General features: G+C 39.8%; 3 protein-coding genes across 5 annotated transcripts; 1 reads left to right on the forward strand and 2 right to left on the reverse strand.

Annotated features, from left to right (window-relative positions):
• Window positions 1–572: 572 nt before the first annotated feature.
• On the reverse strand, window positions 573–3,431 carry scnm1 (sodium channel modifier 1). 3 transcript variants are annotated; one of them, XM_042424433.1, is made up of 8 exons: window positions 3,269–3,431; window positions 3,021–3,091; window positions 2,801–2,889; window positions 1,951–2,045; window positions 1,514–1,614; window positions 1,279–1,427; window positions 1,061–1,148; window positions 573–926 (listed from the first exon to the last, which is right to left on the reverse strand). In XM_042424433.1, the coding sequence occupies exons 1-8, from the start codon at window positions 3,317–3,319 to the stop codon at window positions 815–817; spliced, it is 756 nt and encodes a 251-aa protein (XP_042280367.1). In that variant the 5' UTR covers window positions 3,320–3,431; the 3' UTR covers window positions 573–814. The 3 variants fall into 3 exon arrangements, with proteins under 3 accessions (XP_042280367.1, XP_042280366.1, XP_042280364.1); XM_042424432.1 differs by having other exon boundaries at window positions 1,061–1,172; XM_042424430.1 differs by having other exon boundaries at window positions 1,061–1,181.
• Window positions 3,432–4,437: 1,006 nt separating this feature from the next.
• Window positions 4,438–7,850, forward strand: lysmd1 (LysM, putative peptidoglycan-binding, domain containing 1). Its single transcript, XM_042422772.1, has 4 exons — window positions 4,438–4,574; window positions 4,843–5,072; window positions 5,678–5,994; window positions 6,986–7,850. The coding sequence occupies exons 2-4, from the start codon at window positions 4,893–4,895 to the stop codon at window positions 7,167–7,169; spliced, it is 681 nt and encodes a 226-aa protein (XP_042278706.1). The 5' UTR covers window positions 4,438–4,574; window positions 4,843–4,892; the 3' UTR covers window positions 7,170–7,850.
• Window positions 7,851–7,980: 130 nt separating this feature from the next.
• tnfaip8l2b (tumor necrosis factor, alpha-induced protein 8-like 2b) lies at window positions 7,981–14,746 on the reverse strand. Its single transcript, XM_042422773.1, has 3 exons — window positions 14,331–14,746; window positions 9,389–9,712; window positions 7,981–9,093 (listed from the first exon to the last, which is right to left on the reverse strand). Exons 2-3 carry the CDS (start codon window positions 9,704–9,706, stop codon window positions 8,851–8,853), a joined length of 561 nt encoding a protein of 186 aa, XP_042278707.1. The 5' UTR covers window positions 9,707–9,712; window positions 14,331–14,746; the 3' UTR covers window positions 7,981–8,850.
• Window positions 14,747–17,804: the final 3,058 nt, after the last annotated feature.

A 17,804-nucleotide genomic window follows, 5' to 3' on the forward strand; every position in this document is an offset into this window, starting at 1 on the left:
ATAAAAATTGGTGTTGCTTTAAAGCACCAGTGTGTGAGATTTAGTGGCATCTAGCGGTGAGTTTGTAGATTGCAACCAAATGAATACCCCTCCCCTCACATTCACCTTCCAAGTGTGTAGGAGAACCTACAGTGACCACAAACCTTGCGAAAAAGGCGAAAGTGTGTGGTTTGTCCATTCTGGGCTACTATAGAACTATGGCGGTGCAACATGACGGGCTCCGTGGAGGGGGAGCTGCTCCCTACGTAGATATAAAGGGCTCATTCTAAGGTAACAAAAGCACCATGATTCTTATTTTTGTGGGATTAAACACTAATTAAAACGTACTTATGAATATTATATTCCATTTCTGCAAAGTGTGTTCTGTTAGATGCCACTAAATTCTACACACTGCACCTTTAATGTGCTGAAAGCGAAAGCGGCACAAGTGTCTTTTCTGATAGTGTCAGTGTGAGGTCTCTGTTGGGATTTTTGAAGTTCTACACATAGTGGCTTTAAAATAATGGGAATTTGATCTAAAAGCATACAAGCATAAAAATCATTTTCTGAGCTAAGAAAGTAAAAAAAGTCACTTTTCATGTAATTGTGAATTTAATAGCACAGTAAAAGGACCAACAGATGCCACTGATGATCAGTGGTGACTAACAGGATTCTCTTACAACTTATCAGCAAAGTGAAAGATTTCTGGATTGTAAAAATCTGTTAAAAAAAACAGTCCTTGCACATGCAGCTGTTTCAAAACAGCGCTGTGGCCTCTAAACGTACCACTGTGGTACAAGTTAATCTGTGTTTTTCCGCACATTTCTCAGTCCTCTCAGTGACTTGCAGGTGGAGGGGCGAGCGAAGGAGGCTCCTCCTCATCTGAATCAAACTCCACATTCTCATCTTTAACCCACTGGCCGCTTCGGTCTTGCAGCCATCCGTCACTACAAAAGCACAAAGCACGATAAAATGCACTGAGAATTATGAGACTGACATTGAACTGACATCCAATAGTGAGAATGTACAACTTTAGCCATCGTTGCTACGTTTCAGGTCAAATAAGACAACAGTCCTGTACCTTTTCAATTTGAGGTAATGCTCCAGCTCTCTTCTCCTCTGGGGTGTTATAGGCTCTGCCTCCTGTGTCGCTGCAGGCTGAGATCCTTCTGTGTGTTTTGATGGATACGACTCTTTATTGGCTACGGAAGACAAACCGTGTCCAGACTTAAAGCACGACCAGTCCTTGATCTTTGTCAACACAAAGTTAACTAAAAGATTTCCTGTGACAGACTTTACCTGCTGTGCAGCTACTAGAACTGCTTGGTGATAAGTTGTTTGAAACTTCAGTTGTCCGACATGCTTTTTCTTGTGCAGATGGTGTTTTGCCGCAAGCGCCCCCACTGGGATCTGAGCCGATGCTCGCTGGTCCTTTTTCAGGTTTTGTACTTAAAAAGAATGATAGAATTTTATTATGTGTTTTTCCTTTTCTAAGATTTAAAATATACGTGGACGTGTACAACATCTCACTCACCTGGTTTTTCTATGGCAGCTATTATATGGTACAGTCTTCAGTAAAGCATGATGGGTGAGCTTCCGTGTTTGTTCCAGTAAAGGGGCTGAAGTGGAGGGCTCCTATAAAAAACAACAAGCTGTATATGGACTTGTAGAAGTGTCTCGATGACTAATGAACACTCACTTAGTATTAGTACTCGCTCAAGTGTTGTTTCTCTGACATAAACCCCACAACAAACAGTTGGCAGGATATAAAATGTCAGAGTCATACGGTAGTCACAAGGGCACCACCCAAAGCCTTTGACGCAAGATAACAACACGGATCAACAGCCTCAGTTAGTCAAAGAGCTAAGACCAAGTTCATTTTGCTGAATTATCTGACTAACTCTGTCTGTCTGTTGTTACTGTTTTCCAGAAGCAACTTTTCTGTACATGTATCATCATGTTCTTACCAACCTCTTTCCTGTCTTCAGCTTGGACAAAGTTTTCCTGTTGCCTTTTTGTTATTTCATTCTTCAGCCGTGCTTTCTTGCCATAGAATGACTTTAATCCTGAAAAAACAGAACGTATAAAAAGTTTATTTTCATAGTCATGCATAATTACTTTAATTTTATGAATTTGTCAACCTCAGAGATTTTGGCATTATACCATGGTAGCTATCGTTGTTATATGGCTGGGAGTATTATGCCACTGTGGGTAATTTAAATGGTTTTGCACCATTGAGATTAAGTGACTAAATTAATCAGATATTCAATTTATTTGTTGAATTAGCCAAAAACAGACTCTCTTGTTATTTTATGCATACACAGTCTCTCAATTGATGTATCTCAGTCATGATGTAGACATAATGGTTCAGTTGAAACTTGTATAAATAATAAGGAACACAGTACTTTTAACAGTAAAAATACATCTTATAACTCAACAACTATGCTGAACATCAGCTATTACTGGTGAACTGCAAACTTGGGTTAATTTTGATGGTTGTCAGTATGTTTTTTATACTTCTACAGTCCACATACTTCATACAGTAAAACTATAATTTTACTTGGAAATAAAACAGTGATCTAAATCATTCATACTGCTAAACATCAATTCTCTAGAGCAGCATTTTAACACTCAGACCAGATACAGAGATACATTTTACACCTAAAGTAGACCAGAATACAATGCTACTACACGACAGGCTGCACAGTGAGAAAGTTGCAATATCGGTAATCTTAGGAAAGATGTGATATTACGAATTAAAACAATAACTCTCTCACCAACATTTGAGTCTGATTTGATATCATAGCGTTTAATGTGTCACCTTCTAGATGCCTTTTCCCGTTCCGGTGGACTGTCAGCATGTCAACGGTATCAAACACCGGCCGGTAGGAGCACACAAGACAAGTGTATCTACAGAGTGAATTAACAGATAAAAATGTAACTTAATGCCCTCAATTATTTATGTGTTTAACAACCTCAAGTTACACGAGTGCCCACCCAAACGTGGCGTTATACAATCTTTGTTTTTAAGTTCAATTCACCTTCCATTTTTCATAAGTGCTGCTTCATCTTCTGGAATAAAGTTAGACAGAAGATCGGCAACACGACGTTTCTGAAACAAACGACAACAACTCTGAGTAACAAACCACAGGACAAGAGGTTATAATTCAGTTTCAAACAAGCATCACTCGTTCATTCAGGTAGCTGGTCAGCTAACAAGATGCTAACAACAACAATAGGCATAATCTCAGCTATAAAAGGAGATTTAAGCTATAAAATAAAGATTTACCTTCAGGATGTTTAACTGACTCTTGTCATCACCTTCCCTTTTAAAAGACATTATTATGAATGATCATCTGAAAAAGAAATGTCAGTAAAGATTTAGCTAACTAGCTAGCTACTTCACGACTATGTGCGAGCTACTTTTCTCATAGCAATGATGCCTTTATGTAAAAGGGAAAAAATGGGAAGAACGAGTTTCCTATTTGAAAATACCGTTCAGCCCAGCTTTCCGGTGGTGAATTGTTTTTTGACCTCAAACAGTTGTCACCTGTTTTTACTTGTTTGCTTAATTTAATTTGGAAAGTCCACATAACCGTTAAAACGTCATGATAAGGAACAGCCACTTGTGTATTTTGCATTTCTTTGGTTTGGAGATGTTCGTTGTACATTAGCTACAATATACGTTCAGAAAATTGTACAATAGGAAGTCATGATGTTGCAATGGACTCAGTGGAAGAAGAAGCATTCAGATCCATCATGTAAATAAAAGTACCATTACAGCAATGTAAAAATACTCCATTACAAGTAAAAGTCCTGCATGAAAAATCCAACTTAAGTAAACATACATAAGTATTAGCGACAAAATGTAGTTACAGTCTTACATTAAAAGTACTGGTTTGGTCCCTCTCACTGATATATTATTATATATGACACCATTAGATTATTAATACTGAAGCATCAGTGTGTAAGCAGCCTGTTACTGTTGTAGCTGCTAGAGGTGGACCTAGTTTGAACTACTTTATATACAGTTGGCTAGTTTAGTCCAGTGATTCCCAACCTAGGGCTCGGGCCCCTCCAAAGGGTCACCAGATAAATCTGAGAAGGTTGTGAGATGATTAATGGGAGAGGAAAGAAGAAAAAACAAAGTTCTGATACAGAAATTTGTTATATTATCCATTGTGTCAGATCTTCATCTGAGAAGTAACTAAAGCTGTCAAATAAATGTAGTGGAGTAGAAAGTACAATATTTCCCTCTGAAATGTAATGGAGTGGAAGCATGAAGTAATTAAATTGAATGGAAATACTCAAGCAAAGTACAAATACCTGAAAATTGTACTTAAGTACAGTACTACTACTGAGTTACTTTCCATCACTGAATGGATTTGACAATTTAATTTCAAATCAGACAGCCTCAAAGTAGTGCTGGTTATTCCGGGGGTCATGAAAGCAGCACCTGTGAGGGATCATGGGACTCGTCACTGAACACGGCAGCCATGGCAACATATGGCAGCGGAGCAGACAGCTGACCACCGCGGAAACATACACATCACAACTTTGACAACGAGTCATCAGGTGTTTGTTTGAGGGGTAAGGTAGGTTAAATTTGTAGTTAAGTAAATAAGTAATTGTCACCAGCTGTGACAAAGTTTCGTCAGGCAACGCTAACAAGATAAAGTCACAGTTTGACACGCGAGAAAAAGAGCGAGCGTCAACGTTAATTAACGCTAAATTGATCTTTAGCTCGCAGGCTAACTAAGCTGCTAGTTTGATAACTAAAACTCACATGTAATTTAGGGTGAGTTAGCTGCATTGCCATGACGTGAACAATATTAACATTTGCTGGTAACCGCAATTTACCAGCGTTTGGTCGGTTGACAACGTTATAAACACCAGCGAAGTGGTTCAGGGCCATGTCCGGGGAGCGGGCTCCTTTACCGGCCGGTAGGAACGGCCTGCTCCGCGGGGGCCGGACGAGGTCTTACGGCAGTTTGGTCCGGTCTCCGCTCTCTCCGGTTCGCCAGAGACAAATTGAACACAAAATACAGCCAGGAGACACACTTCAAGGCCTGTCCCTGAAATATGGAGTGTCTGTAAGTATGAACCAGCTACTTATTAACAATTACCACTGAATTTATTATTCGTCAGTTAATTTTAAACTGCCTGAAATATCACTTTTGCCTACTGGTATGCACAAAACAAGCATATTTAATTATTTACAGTTTGACTATGACTTCATAAAGTAAAATAATATGTTTTAGTAATGCTAGTTTTCCTCATTGTTGTATTTATTTTGTGTTATTTGTTTTATAAATCAGGTTATGGTATTCATTTGTACAATTTTGAACTGTAATATCATTTTACTAACTCAATGTTCCAGTGTAATTAAGTTGATAGTGAATGAACACGCTCAACTCCTCTATATGTAATAGGGTGCTCAATCCTCAAAAGCTAAAATAAAAAAAAATCACAAACAGATTAGCAGTGGAATTAAATTGTTTGTTGAGTTTGCACGCTGAGGAAGGGCGTCTGCCCAAACTGTCCGTGCATGAAGTAACAACATAATTGGAGTCCTGCTAATGGTTTCAGTGAAGTAAAGCAAAAAGTGTGAACTAACTTTTTAGAATTAAAATAGACTAGCTTCAGTCAACCTTAAATTAAGTCTATAAAAGGCTCACAAGGTAATCCTCTATTACAGATGGAGCAAATTAAAAGAGCGAACAGACTGTACACCAATGACTCGATATTCCTGAAGAAGTCCTTGTCCATTCCTGTGCTGTCAGACTTAGACGACTGCAGTAACGGTGTAGATTTGGCAGAAGAGGACTCAGAAGAGGGTGCTGGCGGTGCTTCTGGTCAAAATGGGCACACGGCAAGGTCTTCTCAGATGAAGCAAGACGATGGAAAAGAAAGGGCGTCAGACCTTACTCCAGTGGATTTTTTGAAAAGGTTGGATGGTTTGATAAACCAGTCCAAGCAGGCTGCTGTCAAAGGATGCCGGGAAGCAGAGAAAAGGTATGATTGATTTTTTTTTTTTTTTTCTTTCATGGTTCCCACTGAAGGCATGTTTATACTGGTTGTTCAGACACAATCATGTTTGTGTTGTGACAAACATGGAGTCTTAAAGCCTTACTTTTTGTTGTGTTAGTCATCTCTGTATCCCCCATCTGTAAATTTTATGTCACTCCCAAAGACCCACCTGGTTACGGACATTTTTTTCACCTGGCTGACCAATAAAAGTATTGGTGTACTGTAAGTATATAAGCCTACCTTCTTAGACATCAATGTGCAATCTCCACTATGCATCAAGACCTTTTAACTTTTGTGTTGTCTTCTTCTTTTGTTTGCATGAACAACACATACAGCTATATCACCTTTTACACTATTATATTTTACACCTCTTTGTATTTGTTTACCAGAGTTTTTCTCATAAATGTTTTTTTCTCACCTTTTTGACCTACCACATCTTTTCAGTTGTGGCACATTATGTTTATATGCACTTTGCATTACAGAAATACATTTTTGGGGTAATGTCACCTAGATTACATTTTTTTTATTTCCATCGGATAGAAAGTTCACATTCTAAATTGTATCTGCACAATGTATACTGGCATGTATTTTGCAAATACTGTGTGTTCAGGTTGGTTCACTTGGTGAGGTGTAGAAAAAGATTGTGGTCATGCTGAAATAATATAAATTTTGATGCTGATTTCTGGTATGAGAGGCTACATGAACCTGACTCTCAAAGTCAAACATTTTATAAACCCTTCCACCTCCCTGGCCTCCTCACACATATTTATCACTTCCTACTTTGGCACTAAATATTGCCATTGAAAGTAGAAGTGTTAATGCATAATATTTGTTTGTGAGTGTACTTCATGTGAGACTTATTCTCTCATAGCAACAGTCAGTCTCTTAAAATATGACCAAAAGCTGTCGGGGATAAATGCAGACTGATTGTGTGACTTCAGACTCGCTGTATCTTCTCATCTCTTTTTACTCACAGGGTTGCCGATCTAGAAGCGGCTTGCACCAGCAGGACATCAGACTGGCGGCCGCTCACAAGGTCGCAGAGTGTCATTACATCTTCCAGGATGCAGCAGCAGGCAGCACATGGGGCAGTACCCCTCACTATCACCAAATTCACCAAGAAACTGAGAGACAGAGAAGATGAGATCTTCGAGCTGTGACACGTTGTTTCTGCTTTCTCACTCTGATCATTAAAGAAACTTTCCCAGAACTCCATGTCGCAGGGTTTGACCTCCAGGATAATGGAGCATTACTGATAAAGGAATATTTCTCAATATCCCCCAGCTGCTGTATGGACTTGAAACTATGACAAGAAGTGTCATACTGCCATTTAATTTAGACCTTTACAATGGGATGGTTTAAAAAAATATTTACACATATTGCATTTTGTAGCCTTGTTATTTATTTGTTGAGACAGATTGTAGATTATGAAAAAGCTTTCATATAGCCCATAGCTGTGTTTGGCTTGCTTTCACATGCAGAAAATAGGCAGTCACATGTTACTTTAGTCATGTGAGTGTTCAGATGGTCAACTCAGCCAGTGATTTGTGTGTAATGCTACCTCACATCCTGATTATGCAAAGCTGGCCAAGGTTTCTGACTAGAACATTTAGCCATCGCATATAAAGTATATAAATCATTTTCACTGTAATATTAAGAACACAAAATGACTTGGAAATGCGTCTCTTGTCAGTTACTGCTGAATAATTAGATCTCTAATGTAGCCAAAGGTCGTGTGTTTTAGAATATATTTTTTACAGCAATTTTTTTTTGTTGTTGTTTAGTATGGGTATGTTTTTGATTAAGTTTTGTATAGTTCATTAAAAAATGTTTTAATACCATTTGTGCAGGTCTGAATATTCTCCTGGCCCTCATAAAGGGAACTGCAGAAAGTCACTTGATATCTAAAAACCACTTTCTGTAATTTAAGAGCTTAATGGACTTCATCTTTTCTCCAAGTTAATGCCTACAAGAAGAAGTCAAAGTTTTAGTACTTAGTTGCTGAATCGCAGTATTTGACTACTATATGAGGTGGAGTGTCCCGTCAGGATGATATCTGGTGTCTTTATGATGTAAAACCAAGAATAGCACCTGTTTTAATATCAGCTAGCTACTATGAGCCAATTCTCAGAAAAAAACATGAATTATAGGATTAACATTCAAGCTTGTGCATTCAACATCATTTAAGAGTCAGTCTTTTTGTTGATGTTTCTAACCATGTTTTGAAGCAGAGACTACAAAGTGTCGGTACGAGTAATTGTCCACTGTGGGGTTATTTGCTTTATTATTAGCTGCATTGTCTTGTGGACACTTCTGTTGATACAGTGTGTTGAGCTGCTGAAGCATCATCTTGACCACTAGATGGCAGTCTTGTATTACAGCATTGTTCCCTGTCTGCTCTCTTTATGCATTCTGTCCAGCTGTTTTGACTCCTCCTCTCCAGAATACATGACATCAGTAGTTCTAAATGAAACATTTCAAGGTCTCAAATATTAAACATTTGGATGACATTTCAAATACTAATAAAACCGCCGATTTAGTATGAACCAGTTTATATTCAAGTCTGGTTTCTGTGATCTTTGCCTTTGTAGACAAGCATATATCACAATTATACAGTATATACCACCTCTAAACATTAAAAACTTGAGGAAGGACTCAAACAACCTATTAGCCCACATGTTTTTTGAGAACTATGAGGCAACGGTTGTGCTCTCAAATCAAGTCTTACAGTGCCAGTCCTCAACAGCAGTAAGACTAATTTGTCCAACAATTCTGAGTCTTAGGTGAGTCTGCCTGTTGATCTCCCAGTGTCTGTCGGATACTTTTTCTATTACTTCTGCATCATATTGTCCCATCCTCAACCAGTTTGTTGAGTCCTTTGCAGATCTTGGTGAGATTGGGTCGGAATGCGCCGCTGGGTTCATACAGTTTGGTCAGGAGCTCAGGGTTGGAGTAATGGTTGAAGACGTGGTTGATGCGACCGTGGGATTTAGGGGTCAGGTGGGTGTTGACCAACTTCAGCAGCAGATCCCTGCAGCTGGTCAAGAGGTCTTCCATCACTCCCTTGTCAAAGGTGAAGTCCACCTGCGTCAGTCAGGAGATACATTTATGTTAGAAAATTGACTAGAGTGTGATACAATAAATGAGCAAAGTCCAGAGGCAAAATCATGTATCATGGACTAATGAAGTCCTGGATCAGGCTATTTCTTTTTAAGTCCTTAAAAAGAAAAATAAATAAGATATTAAATACACTTAAATACAAGTGCATGATGTTTATAGAGGTAAGGCATTTTTTATCTAGTAATGAGCCACATACAATACAAGTTGACTCTTGAATAAAAAAAATAGAAGTACTATATACTGATATGTGGAAATGTACCTCATAGAAGCTGATGGCCGTCATGGCGCCCTGGTGCAGCTTCTTCTTAAACTCTTGGGCCACTGCCAGCTCTTCTGTGCTGAAACGGTTGTTTCTGAACAGCACGCCAATCTTCACAGCAATCTTGACCAGGTCTTTGATCACCTTTTGGGCCTCACTTTTATTACCCGAGTACTCTTTGGAGACGCGGTAGAGTTCATCCAAGATCTCACTAGAGGTGTCGTCAATGAACATTTGCACCGAGCTCTTGGTGGCCATGCTGCTGAGGATCTTCTTCTGTGCCTTTAAGGCCATGTCCTTGGAGCTGAAGGCGTCCATGGTTGCCTGAATTGTCGGGAAAAAGTATATTTCACATTAATTACAATGTTGATGAATTCAAATGTTGGTATTCTAATAAACATGTTACTGCTCACAAAATTCTCACATTGTGCCCAGAGACTAACAGTCAATTGATTAAAACATGGTAACTGTGTAACTAATTGTTCCAAATTAGTGGCCTTTAACAGTGATGACAACTAAAACATTGGATTTTATGCCCATAAATCCTCCACCATGACACCAGTAGACTACACATAATACTCCCAATCACAAAGATAAAAAGATCAAACTTTGTCCATTTTTCCCTGAGTGGTTTGATTTCTCACAGATGTTTGTATTTCACACAAGAGTTAGGATTATCACTTTTCTGTGTCCATAATGTCCATAATTGAAAACAGATTACAAACAATTGAATAAAGAATAGGAATGGTTACACACTCCCTTCTCTCCATTACACGAATAAGAAGAAAAGTGCTAAATGTAAGAGGAGTTCCCACTCTACTAAAAATAAATAAGATATTTATAGATGCAAGAGGAAGTACAAGTTCATCCTTGCACCTGGTTGCCACTCGGCACAACTTCAGTCGTTTACTTCCAGACAACGAGCAGCTCCAGTGGAGTAGTTTGAGGTTAAGTGCCATGTTCAAGGGTAAACGGTTTGTTGTTATGGAGACTGGAGAGGCCAACACATGTTCACCTCTCCCTTCCAAATTTCCCAGATCATCTGGGGATTTTGGACTGGCGACTCTCCAGTCATTACTTTGACTCTCTACCCTTCATATTGTCCTCCATCCTGACACTTCTAAACGCACATCATCGAGGTCCATGTCGGCATCACCATTGCAATCTATTTAAGTTCAGATATTACACTATTTTTAGAATTAAATGTAAACATGTATCACCACAATGCTAAATTAACAAACACTGAATACACAGTGTCAAATTTGAAATGTGCTTTTATGCAATGTTAGTTCCAGTGTTTGTTTTTGTATCCAACATGCACATATGAAGCCAAAAGGGAAATGCACCATGGAAGAGACTCCACTGAGGCTTTTAATTTCTCCACTGAGGTTTCAACCATACCTAGCGTCATCCATCACAGAGAACCCCCCGAGAGGTCATCAGCATGCATACAGCACACCATGACACAACCACAAAATCCACTGTTTGTTTTTGATTGTCAACACAGTTTGAATTAAGTCCTTTTTAATTCCATTTAATGATTCCTTAATCTCTAACATGAAAGGAGGCAGATTCGGAGTGGATAATTCACAGAGGGAAAGGTCCATTTACATTTTAGCTATTTAGCTGATGTCGGTATTAGAGAAGTGTAGAGAGACTGGGCAAGCAAAAATAAGGTTAAATTCCCACATCAACAAAATAACAAAAAAATGAAAAGATCAGAATAACATGATTTACAATAGATTAAGCAAATGTGTGTCCTTGTAAAAATACTTATGCTTGGTAGATAAGTCCTAGATACATGCCCAGTTCCACAAACACACACAAAGAAATACTTGAGTCCTATCTAAATGCTTTACTCTCAATTCATCTTTATTCGAAAGTATTTGTGATGATTGAAACAGAATCAGCAAAGACATACAGTATCTCTAGCAGGCGTTGGTGCTACGAGACCGCTGTATATCCTCTCCTACTTCCTGTGTCATTTGGCCTTATATTCACAAATTTACAGAACCTGATTGTGCAAACAGGCCTGAAATTTGAAGAACAGCCACTGAGTATGTTTCAGTGTATTTTTCCGCACTGAATCCCACTTGTGGCCTGTGCAGACAAGCATTTGAGGTAAGCAGGTAGGCTGCATAGCTTAGGCAGGTCCATGCCTGCTGTTTCCAGATTGCATCGTTGCTGGGGCCACAACAGAGAATGAGCACTCTGAACTCAATAGCTACCTTAATTACTGGCCTAGAATCTGCCTTTCATCACTGACTCTATTATTACAACATCCTGCGCATTAACAGCTACATCTGACATGTTGTTCATAAACATGTCAGTTGAATGTCTGCCTGATTTGTGGTATTTTCATGCCTATTTGTGCATATTAGACAGAATTATTCAAATGACGATGTTCTCATTGTCAGACACCAATGATGCACAGTCAGCACTGTGAGCAAACGACTGCACAGCTCACTAATAAACGAAAAAGTGATCCAGTCGCATTAACGATCATATAATGCAAAACGGCAGCGCTCGCTGTGATTCTCCCCATCCCTGCCGTGCACGCCGATCCCAGCTGCAACATCCATAATAAGCAAACAGTCACTTTTATAGGATATCTCACTAGGTCCATTTACATGCACAACCATTCATTTTGAGTGTGTCACATTTCTAATAGCCCGCTTCGTTACAAAAGCTTCGGGTTCCCTGTGGGGAATTAAAGAACATTCATTAGATTAATTTCCCTTAACAGTGATAATGGAAGTGGAACAGCGTGATAGCTATTTCAGATTCATGCTTCAATCTCATTTATTTGCTAAAAAGACTACAGGGATTTGAGGGACGTCCACAGTGTGTAGTCATCAGCCGGTATTCCACATAGTGAAATGTAACTCCACAGCTGGAGACTGCTCGCTGCTTGGCTTTTTGTGTGTCTATATTGTTTATTTTATGCTGATCTACCAGGGGGTTCAGACTGTTAGGAGAGCGTTGAAACATTTCTATGTTGCAGCATATTGCCATGAATCCACTTATATGTAATGGACGTCGTTTCGGTGGGTCACATCAAGGACACTTTCACTGTTGAGCATCCATTTTTCTGGTACAGATGGATTGAAGAGGGCCTTTAAGCGTTAGTTTGTTGTTGACATCCACCAGGGAGTGACAGTGTTGCACGTTCAAGTGTTTGTTCTCTCCCAAATGGCTGCTTGAATTGACAACACCTGTACACTGTGGGGGATCTAATACCGTCAGGAGGGGAAAAAAAAAAAAAAAGGAAAAGTAACGCAGAGCAGACGGGGTACTATCACAGTACAGAGTTACCGTAACGGCCAGGTGGTGAGGAACCTTTAAACGGTTAATGGACAGACAAACAGAGAGTGCTGATTGGTGGAGCCACCCAGGCAGGCAGGAGAGGTAAATATTTAGCATTCCTCAGATGACTTCAGCATGGAGTGTTTGTGTACATGTATGAACTTGTGTGCATGTGGATGCGCATTTTTGAGTAGAAGTGGTTTCCGGTTGGTTTTGTTTTGAGGTATTTTTGCAAATAAAAGAATGTGTTGGATTTTGAATGTGTATTTTTGTGCTGTTGTCATTGCTCAATCTGCATGTGCTACTGTGTGTGTGTGTGTGAGTGTGTGAGTATGGATATAAATCCTCTCACAGGGCTTTGAAAGGGGATGCATGAAGCCCCCTTTTGACTCATCTGATCAAAACGAGCCTTGTACTGTTATTAGAGTGGAGCGGGGCCTTGTTACTCTGAGCTCGGCAGATAGACATCCTCACTGATTTTCATCACCAGGCCTGGGGTTGTGTAGACTGAGTTGTAGCTGGTGAGACTGAGAGGAGGGGTTAGGTCTCTTTTAGCTGTCCGCTGCCTTTGATCAGATTGAACAATGAGAATGTTCCAGAAAAAAAACACACAGAAAAGCCATGCCAGTCAATCAGATGAAAACAAGGAGGCCATTGTAGAAAGGTCATCACTGAGCTTCAAGGCTTGTTTTGAATTGAACTAGAATTTTTTTTTTTTTTCTCTCCTGGTGATGATTCAGAGACAATAAACAATACCAGTAAAACTACAGTACAGTAATTATGTGTCTCTACACAGCAACTTTCTGCAAGATGAGTATTGCAGCAGGATGAAATGTCACTTCCGTTGTGTGTTTTGAAAGGGTGGCAGTAGTACTGTTGTAAGATGATTTAATTGTAAGATCTTGTTTTTAACTTTTTAACTTATCACTACTGATTGCATAATAAATTCTAAGATATAAGTCTGTCTCTTATTTATTTTACTAACTGCCTTCTTCATTTAATAAATCCTTTATTTCCACAAAATTTCCCCTTAAAATTTTTAGTTATAGACGAGAAAGCCTTTTGAAATTCTCAAAAAGTACATATTGCAGTTTCTGTTTCAACATTGCACAACTCTTATGAATTGCTGTTGCTCAAGCCTGCCACCCATCTGCGATGCCTCAAAAGGGAAGCGAAACAGACAGCAGTTGGGTCTGTAGAGGGGATTCGTCTGCAAAGGCCCACAACTTGTATTTGTCCCTTGACATCACGACCTTTCACTGTCTTTGGCTCTGACTTTACATACTTCATATCAAGTGCAGGAGGGAAAGTCCACTGCCTTGAGATTTGAGTTGAGCAACTCCCAGTCTGTGCAAACAAAAGTGTGAGCTCTACATCTGTGCATGTCACTGTACTTGTTCCAGCATGATCGAGCATACATGCATATCTCCCGACTCGCGCTCAAGATGGGGAAGTGGAGAGAAGTCACACAATTTGTTCCAATCATCCCTCAACTGAGCTTCCCTCTGCTGGGCGCCAACAACAGATACTCTTAATTTTTTCCAAGAACAAAAAAAAAAGGGGACATAACACTAATCTGGGTCCAGAGGATCTTTTTTTAAAATGGCACATGAACATGGCAGATTGTGTGTCTTACCTGTGGGTGCTCTGTCCCCCTCCCTCCTCGTCTGTGTGTCAGATATCTCTCTCTCTCTCCCTTTGCTCTGTGTCTCACGTTGACAGCAAAGGCCGCTTGATTTAATGAGATCCCTTCATCTTCACCACGAGTAGAACCAAAACACAAAAAAACAGCCCTCCTGCTGCGCTTCTGTCAGTGCTTGCCACCCTGTCTTAAGATAATGTTGAGTTGTACTTCCTTGAGGAACTAAATTGCTATGACACACCCCTCAGCGTGTGAGTGTGTCTCTCTCTCTCTCTCCCTCCCTCTCTCTCTCTCTCTCTAGCCTATCTTCTATTTCCCCCTGAAATTCAAATTCAAACCCTTCAAAAACAACTGTATTTTCTCTCTTGCCCTCACTCATCACACTTTGGCACTCTCTCTGAATCTCTCCGCCTCTCTCACTGCTCTTCTCTGTATTGCTGACGTTGTGCCTCTGCTTGTTCTGACAAGTGAAAACCCCAGAAAGAATTTAGCAATAATCCAGTGATGCAGCCGGTTGAAAGGGGAGCGGCTTAACCCTTTTTTTTGTGTTCACCTTCGCTGGAATGCGGCTCCTGTCAGTGCTGAGCGTGACATCCCTCCCCGTGTGTCTCTTATTGAAGGTAGAATCAAAACAATGAGTAGCCAGAAGTGTCTCAGTCTGACACACGTGCACACAATCACAGCTCACCAACTACTGAAACTTAACACATGTAGCAATCAATAGAATATTTGATATAAAGTTTAGGAACAAACAGCAATGCTAACATGGTATGTGACAATACAAAAGTCTTTTATTTGCCTCATTTGCCTGTTGAATGTAGTCTCCTCAGTTGTTTTAAAGTTACATAATTGTCATATGTGCTTAGTTAATTTTTTTTGTAAGACTGACTGTTATTTATCTTTATGTATCTTAAAGTTTTTAAACCCTGGTGCTGTGATTTGTTGTCCTTTAAATGACAAATAAACTCAGCTGAAGATTAAAACTAGCCACATGGCTAAATCTGGCACATTGACATAATAATGGTGTAACTTAGTGCACTTTGTCCCTGGTGAATAATCAGTCACGGTGAGAAATAAACTTCATAAAGGAATTTCCCCCAGAGTGGCGAGTTTAATTGTAGTAGCAAAGGCTAATAAAACCTGAGGGCTTGCTCTCTTATGAATTATGCTTTGTTTGAGGCGGTTGCCATAAAGCTTGTCAACCTTTTAGAACCTTATCTTGAATGAGTTAGATATAAATACACATGAGACAGGATACAACCCACCCAGGATACAACCCAGTGTAACTAATATTTAGCCTGGATTTGTTCACAACAGAATAATCAGTCTTTGGGAGTACAGCGAACATGTCTGCAGCTCTTAAGTCATGAATCCAACGATTCATTTAGAATGAGGAAGTCCCCTGATGCTAAAGCTGTGTGTTTATCTGTAGGTTTTATCTGAATGGTAACCAGCTGTGCTGAAGGGCAGTTGGCTAAAGCTCAGGCCATTCAGAAACAACCGTCCAATGAACACTCATAAATTTTAATTGTTGTCAGATGTCGGGGTTAAAGGTTACACTGAGACCCAGCTGGACTAAGAGGAGTGTTTGACAGTGCCTGGACGGGATACCGGCCCTCTAGTGTGTGGCGCAGACCGAAGCACACCTGCCTCTTTGTTTTGCCTCCCACTCAGCCCTTCTGCAAGAAATTAACTTGGTAAAGACACGGGTAAACTTTGCAACTGCAGAATGAGGTCTGTCACCGTGGCAACAGACAGGAAGTAGTGCTTAAGCGGTTTCCTGATGGCTTCCTCTTTATCGTGTAATGACATCTCACAAGGAAACATCAACAGGGAGCACTCGGCTGAATATCTTTACGTGTGAGTGTGCAGGCTTGTGCACATGTGTTTGTGTGTGTGAAGAAGCGCACTTGACCTGAAATGAGCTCTTACCTGTGTCACCTTCATACTGTACACAGGTTCACACATTTGCCTTTTTTGGTTATGAGATAATAAGAGGAACTTCAATTATGCCACTTATCTTTCATTAAAAGATCACACACATACAGTCACTCACATAATGGCAGTGTGTTATCACTGGATGACTAAGGCAGGAATAACCGACCTCATAACCGCTGAGGTCAGGGAATTGCACTGGAGATTTGGAGCCTGAATTGGATGTAGGATTTGGTGAGCTTAGGTGCTTTCTGCACTCGTGCTGTCTGTTCGCTCACAGTGTTACACGATAGATGGTGAGCACAAATCAAGATGAACAGATGCTGGTTCAGAGGAGGCCAGAGATTTAATTTGATCAGCTAACAGGGATTCACTTTCTCCCCACAGCATGATCAGACTAAAACCCTTCCATCTCACTTGTTTTTTAGATCTGAAGAACCTCAGGGAACAAAGGAATGACTCACTCATTGTTCCTGGTCCCTGATTTATGGAGTCATTTATTTATTATTTAACTTGTGGTTAGCCTATCACCTCCTAGTGGCTGTTAAAAGGCATAGCAGTGTCTATAGATGACCTGTCAGTTGGTAATGATCCTTACAGCAGTGGTTCTCAAAGTGGGGGTCTTTGGGTGGGGTTTCCAGGGGGTCCTCAGCAAAAAGGGGAATCATTTATTTTCACTATAATCTATCCATAAGTAACACAAATAGAAGGTATGACTTTTTTGGTCATGGGTTTCATACACTTTCTGTAATAAAGTATCTAAAAGTAAAATTCTTATCAGATGGGGGAACTCTGGGACAAAATCTTATCAAATTGGGGTCCGTGGTCTAATTTGTGTCAGTCTGACAATTGGGGTCGTTGATGTGAAAAGAGAACTGCTGCCTTACAGGATCCTCACAGGATCATTCACTCACATCCTCTTTGCAGCTCTGAGGAACTGTGTGGGCTGCTGTATGTATGTAACAGCTTCACAAATGTGGAGATTTGCTGCATATTTCTGTTGATATGATTGTAAATTGAGTCTTTATATAAATGAATTGAAAAAAAATGATCGAATGTGAAGGTGATAATCAGTAGTTGCAGTTGAAATTTCAGAATAATTTTATAGGAAATGCTCTGTAAAGAACTGTGTAATATGTCAAATAGAGATGGTGTTTGATTGGTTCACTTCCAGTTTGTTTCCCAATCTATTAGTCTTTTAGTCTCTTTGCCCAGTAGGTCAGTTGAGCATGCAGAAATGTGAACTTTGTCCAAAGGTAAGCATAATATTCAACATAGTATATGGAGAGTAGGTTTCAAATATGAATGAATGAATATTTACTCGGGGTTTAATCAGGAGGAAATGGCTATTTTCCCTATCATTAGTACCAAATTACACAGTTCTTTCAAGAAACTGCTTAGGAAATTATTAGAAAATCATGCCCTCATAAAATATAGCATTACCCATATTTCATGCTTAGCAAACAGGATGGAAAGTTTACAGTAGCCACAACCCAAAAGCGGCTGTATGTCGGTTGCACCTGATAACAGGCT

This window comes from Thunnus maccoyii, chromosome 10, assembly GCF_910596095.1.
Source record: "Thunnus maccoyii chromosome 10, fThuMac1.1, whole genome shotgun sequence".
NCBI classification, from domain to species: Eukaryota; Metazoa; Chordata; class Actinopteri; order Scombriformes; family Scombridae; genus Thunnus; species Thunnus maccoyii.